At 52.9% G+C, this 6,050-nt stretch overlaps 1 protein-coding gene across 1 annotated transcript; it reads left to right on the top strand.

Annotated features, from left to right (window-relative positions):
- The first annotated feature begins 1,133 nt into the window (after positions 1-1,133).
- LRRC52 (leucine rich repeat containing 52) lies at positions 1,134-5,447 on the top strand. The gene is made up of 2 exons (XM_075507998.1): positions 1,134-1,803; positions 5,125-5,447. Exons 1-2 carry the CDS (start codon positions 1,179-1,181, stop codon positions 5,376-5,378), a joined length of 879 nt encoding a protein of 292 aa, XP_075364113.1. The 5' UTR covers positions 1,134-1,178; the 3' UTR covers positions 5,379-5,447.
- Positions 5,448-6,050: the final 603 nt, after the last annotated feature.

Genomic DNA, 6,050 nt, shown 5'->3' with positions numbered 1-6,050 from the left:
CGCCGCCGGGAAGGGGGCGGAGCTTGCTAAGGCTCTGCCCCGCCCGGGCGCGCGGCGGCCGTTGGCCGTTAGGGGTGGGGCCGCCTGAGGCGCTCGGGGTCGGCAAGGGCGGCAGGAGAGGAGGGGAGGGGAGGGGAGGGGAGAGGACAGGACAGGACAGGACAGGACAGGCGGAGAGGAGAGGTCCGGTCCGGTCCGGTCCGCTACTGCCCGCGGGGAGTGGCGCCGCTGGGCCTTCCCTCGCTGCCCGCAGCGCCGGCCGTCACGGCTGTCGCAGCCGAGGGAGCGGCGGCGGCGGTCTCGTCCCTGTCAGGCTGTGGGGTTCCGCAGCTCCTACGGCCATGTCAGGTGCCGCCTCCAGCCGGAGCTTGCGGTGGCTCCGTGGGCTGCCAGCGCCTGCCGCTGTCGGGACGGACCCCGCGCCGTGCCGCCCCAGGGCTTTGGAAGGCCGGCAGCAGGCCGGCTTGTCGTGCTAAGCGCTGCACGGGCACCTACAACGAGCGGCCTTCTGTCAGGGGCAGGGCAGGTCCTCCTGCAGAGGGGTGGGCAGGCGGAGGAACACCATGGGAAGTCAGCAGAGGGCGCTGAGGCGGCTTGGGAAAGCCTGTCCTGTGTAAAAATGCCAAAAATGCCTCTGGAAGAACCTCTTCAGCTGCCTTCTCCTCCCTCCTAAAAGGAGACAAAGCCAATCCAGTGCAGCATTGCACAGGGCTCTCTTGCTTAATCAGTACAAGTGACCACCTCTTGCAGTTTGACACCATTTGTGACAAAAATTGCACTGTTCACACCTGGCCTGCACAATTTTGATGCTCTCATCCAATGCACACCTTTCCCACACCTCCACTCAGCTGAAAGCAGCTCCCATTTGGCCAACAAGGTCACGGCACTGTCCCTGAAGCCGGGCAGCTTTTGCAAGCCGTTGACATCACAGAGGTGTCATCTGGCACCAGGTGCAACATGGAGACGCTCCAGCCACTGTTCCGCACTTGCAGATGTAGAAACCGGGCTCGGTTTCCAGCTGGGCGCTCTGCCAAGGAGTCAGGTGAGTCACGGACACAAAGTGCTTCCTGACAGCCTTGCAGCCGGACACCTCCTCGGCCTGGCTGTGATGGTAATGCAGCTTCCATAGGGCTGCATGCAGTCCCCAAAGGGCTGAACGGCCTGGAAGGTCTTGGACCATGTCTCCTTCAGGTAGACCACGGTCCCTGAGCCTCATGTTTCTTTTGGGGATGGGGATGGCATCAGAGAGGATCAACTGCCCGAGCAGGTGTAGCTGTCAGTACCTGGAAGTGAACTGCACAGGGCTGCAGTTGCAGGAGTTCCCTGCGGCCATCCCACTGGACACCAGGCAGCTCATTCTGGCAGCAAACAACATCTCGTACCTGCCGGCAGTGGAATTGAGCTTCTTGTCTGATTTGGTCTATCTGGACTGCAGGAAGAACCTCTTGGGGGATGACCTGGATTTCACTTTCATTGGTGTGGCCAAGCTTGTCTATCTGGACCTCAGCTTCAACAACCTCACACAGGTCACCTTCAGCACCTTCTCACACCTCCTCAGCCTGATGGTGCTGAAGATCTCAGACAATCCCAACCTTGTGGCCATCGAGAAGGATGCTTTCGCCAACAACACCTGGCTGAGGCACCTGGATGTGAGCCGGACGGGCTTAACGTTCCTGGACATCAGCACTGTCCGGGACCTGCCCAACCTGAGGTTTGTGGGGCTCAGTGACAACCTGTGGCACTGCAACTGTTCCTTTTTGGACTTCATCACCTGGATGACAGAGAGCAACGTTCATTTTCCAGGTGAGGGCTGTGTGAGCAGGACCTCTCTCCTCCCTACTCCTGCAGATCTGTGTGGAATGGAGAGGGCCCTCTGTTCTCTTTCCCAAAACCAGCTCACAGGGCTGTGCCACTGCATGTCAACTGTGGGTCCCATCTTCTGGTGTTGCACAAAACACGGATTGGAGCAGCTGGGTTACACACACTCCACCCACAGAAAGTCAGACTTGCTCACATCCTCAGGACAGGGGAGTGTAGCCTGTAGCTAGGATATTGCTGCTGCTCTAAAACGCCTGGATCCGGCCTCAGGAGGTGTCCCTGTGCCTGCGAGTCACAGCACCCCGTGGCTGCAGTGCCAAGAACGAGGAGCCCAACGTGGCTCTGGGCAGATCTGTGCTGGGAGAGCTGCTGCTCTGAATTTCCTGCCTTGTCTCCATCTGCTCTGATCATTTGGTGCTGCTGCAGTACGAGCATGTCCGTAACGATCAGTTACTCCCCCTCTCTGTGGAAATGCTCTCCAGCCTCCATTCTGCCCTGCTCGGGGCAGCCTCTCCAGCCCTAAGCTGTCCACCATTCAGCCAGTGTCCCCTTCACCTCAAACACCTCCCGCTAGCCTCTTCCTGCATAGCGTGCCTGGCAGGCAGACCTCATTCGTGCAACCTCTACAGCAATTCTGCTCAATGCTGAAAACAAAGCCAGGTTGAAAGTCAGGCAGCTCCTCTTCTGTTCTCTTCTCTCACTGATGGGGTCTCCGGGAAAAGTTTAGGTAGTGTGGAAGCCAGCAAGAGTTTAGCTGCTGACTTCCATGGGGCTGTACTGTTGCTGACTCCCCATCGACCCGTTTCTGTACACAAAGAGTGAACGCAATGCCCTTTGCCTTAAGAGCACAGCAGCTGTTGTGCTAGGACAGATAAAAATTACAAATCCTGTAACCTTCAGCTGTCACAGTGCTCCTAGCCCTCAGAGCAGGTACCTTTGACTGATCCTCTGTATCAGACTGTGACCCAATGCTCAGAAGTCAGAGAAAGACGTTTTGCTGTTCCCATGGGAGCTCTGGTTTGGGTCCCAGCTGACATTTGATGGTCAGAGTGAAACAGAACACAAGTTGCACTCAGAAAAGCGTCTGTACCCTTATGGCTGGGATGCTCCATATGTTCTTACTCTTCCTCCAGCACCCCAGAGCAAATTTGCTCTCTTTTAAGTTTTCCAATATAAGAAGTGCAATGCAGGTGAGCACTGAGTCCCATGCGCTGCAGCAGCACAGCACAGCTTGCTTCTGAATAAACGCCATTTCTTGAAAACAGGTAATCCAAGACTTCTTTCCTTACATCATCTGGGATCCCAGAATCAGCTGTTCCCCATCGTATTGAGAGATTCTACAACTGGGCCGTGGACACCAAGTGTTCATGAGGCAGGATAATCACCAGTTCCCTTTCCCAGGAAAACACGGGTCCCAAGGGCAAAGCTTTGTTCTGCAGCTGCAGCACATGAACTTGATTTTCCAGACTGAAGAGGAACACAGCACAACACGTACTCATGAAGAAAGCTTGGTTTTCAGTAATGCAGGACACAATGGTGAGAGAAAGCTGCGAAAGAGGAATTGTTTGAGAAAGTCTGTCCATCGAATAAGAAAGGGGCACAAAAGAGCCCCAGGGGAGAAAAGGGAAGGGCAAATGGAAGCTGGTGTTAGGACAGAACCAAATTAAGGACAACTCTGTGTCTTATTAGATGTACTAAGCTCCCTACAGACAGTAAAGTTTTTTATTTTTCTCATACTGGTTACAGGCAGTTACAGAACAGTGTGGAAAAGTACTGTTCTTAGCAGTAAGACTGGAGATAACACATTGAACTATGGAACAGGAGAATAAAGCTCACTGCAGGCAGTTTGAGAGGGTAGGAGTAGGAAAGGCAGTGGCAGCAAACACAGGAGGTATGAGTATGGACACTTGCACCGTGCTCTGGAAAATGGGAAAGCCAAAGAAACCAGGGAGCCCACAGAGGCTGCTCCACTTCCCTGCTGTGTTGGGCTTTGCTGTGTCATGGCCAGATGCTGTGGGCGAGTCCGCAGGAGACTGTGTGCCTCCTGGGACTGGTGCGAGGGCTGTGCAAAGCTTTCATGCTCCCAGTAAGTGTACACAGGCTGGACAAGCTGTATCACAAACACCCGCCTGCCTTTAGGCAGGAAAGGCAGCTCCCTCTTCATCGGGACTAGGTGGCCCTAAACTGAGGGTTGTGACAGGAGGTGACAGCTCCAGTGTGAAGGGATGCTGGGACAGAGCCCTGAAATCTGCTGCAAGCAGATCCCCATCCTGGCCTTTAAAAAGCTGCTGCTGCTTCACAGAACACTTTTGCACCAGTGTTTTGTGCTCAGCTGGATCTGTGCAGTCTAGGTGCTGACATGAAGTTGCCCAAATCTAGATGGATTCGGGTAATAGAAAGATAAAAGCTCTCTGGTTATATTCAGGACAATGAGAGATACCAGCATGAACAACCACTGCAGCTATATCACTCAGTAATATATGATATAATGTAATGTAATATAATATAAATCCCCTGTAGGTTGTTCCTCTCCACTACTCCCTTTCCCTCAGGCCCATCCATCCAGTGCATCAAGCAGTGACCAGCCTGTGTCTGGCACAGTAACTGTGTCTGGTCCAGGGAGTTCAATACCCGCAGGAGAAGGAGAGAGTTGTGGCTGAGGGCACACTGTGCTTCTACAGACACCAAAAGGAGACGGTGCTTTTACCACACCCGGCCTTCACTAACTTCAGAGGGAAAAGCCAGCATCCATTTTATCACTGCATATATTACAATACGACAGGGCACAGCCGTTATTTCAGTGGAACTGAATCATTGACGAGTTTCCTCTTCCTCTCTCACAGAGCAGGTGAGGCTATGCCCAGCTGCAAACCACTCTAATTGTCAAACTTGACTCCCTGCGCGCAAGCCTCATTATTCCAGCATAATTTAGGCTATGTCACTTCAGAAGGTGTTTGAGATTAAAAAAAAACCAGACACAAGTGCTCTTATATTAAAATAAAAGCACTCAATCAGCAGAGATGAACAGTACAGGTACAGTAGTTTGCCACAGTGGCATAATCTGATGGGCAATATTTTCCTACACAGGCAACACCACAGAAATCATTCTGGCAACATGGAAATTGTGGTTTGGCAAGGGTTTGCCTGTGTGATTTTACCTAAGCCACGGAGGGAGAGGGGTGTGAAGTCTGTAGACATTTTTCAGGAGTTTAGCAAACTCCTCCATCACTTTTCTAGCAGGACTTCTGTTCACTAAAGCTTAAGACACAGGCAAGAGAGTCTTGCTTCTGCTTTTTCCTTCTGCAGATGCTGACAACATCACCTGCTACACCCCAGAAGGCCTGCGTGCCCTGAAAATGCCTGCAGTGGAGGCACAGCTCCACTTCAACTGCCTGACCCAGCTGGACAAGCAAGACTACATCTTTCTGTGTCTTATTGGCTTCTGCATATTCTTTGCTGGCACCATGGCCGCCTGGCTGGCTGGCATCTGTGCTGTCATCTATGAAGTCCACACTTCAAAGGGAGAGGAAGAGGAGGAGGAGGAAGATACAGTCACTTAGGATCAGCCCTACAAATCCTTCTGGACTCCCGTTGTGGGAACTGAAAGCAGGCCCTTCCTGCCCGATTTCCCACATGATGTCCTGCTCCAGATGCTATTTTTTCTGAAGTGAAATAAAACTGCAAGAGAAGAAAGTCTCTGTGCTCCAGTTTCACTCACTGTGCCCCCTCCACTTGTCTTCTTCCTCTGGGACTCAGGATATTGGCAAAATATTCATTGGGGGGGAGGGCATGAGAGGTGTGCACAGCGCCAGGCATTTACACTTCTGCTTTACCATGAGACCACAGAAAAGCAGGGTCATAGGGACTGGCTTGAAGAGGTGCTACCTGAAATACAGGAAAGGCTCCAGCACTCCGCTGTAGCCAGGGAGATCACCAAGGCCGTTTTGACCAGAAAGCCCAGCAGAGCTTATTGGGACTAGCCCAGATAGCTCACTGGAGCCCCAGGAAATCTGAGGACTTTCTGGTGTGGAACGGCAGGTACGTGAGCAAAGAGATTCAAACCAGGACTTTTAGGGGCCCAGGATCCCACTGGGCCTTGCTTTCTTCCCTATTACACTGGCAACAGCAAAAGATACCAGCTGTCCCCCTGCAGCTGGAACCCCTGTACCTCCACCCATTTATGAACATTTACAGAACTGGGAAGTCCAGCTCCAGCTTTGTATCACAGATCC

This window comes from Mycteria americana, chromosome 7 (genome assembly GCF_035582795.1).
Source record: "Mycteria americana isolate JAX WOST 10 ecotype Jacksonville Zoo and Gardens chromosome 7, USCA_MyAme_1.0, whole genome shotgun sequence".
Taxonomy (NCBI): Eukaryota; Metazoa; Chordata; class Aves; order Ciconiiformes; family Ciconiidae; genus Mycteria; species Mycteria americana.
Note: the sequence above shows the minus strand (reverse complement) of the source record. Positions and strands in the feature narration are given on the sequence as shown.

What these genes read in the sequence shown, in the direction of transcription:
- LRRC52 (XM_075507998.1), top strand. Translation starts at nt 1,179, where the DNA reads ATGTCTCCTTCAGGTAGACCACGGTCCCTGAGCCTCATGTTTCTTTTG. An exon ending in GAGCAACGTTCATTTTCCAG is followed by an intron (nt 1,804 to 5,124) that starts GTGAGGGCTGTG and finishes TTCCTTCTGCAG; the next exon opens with ATGCTGACAACATCACCTGC.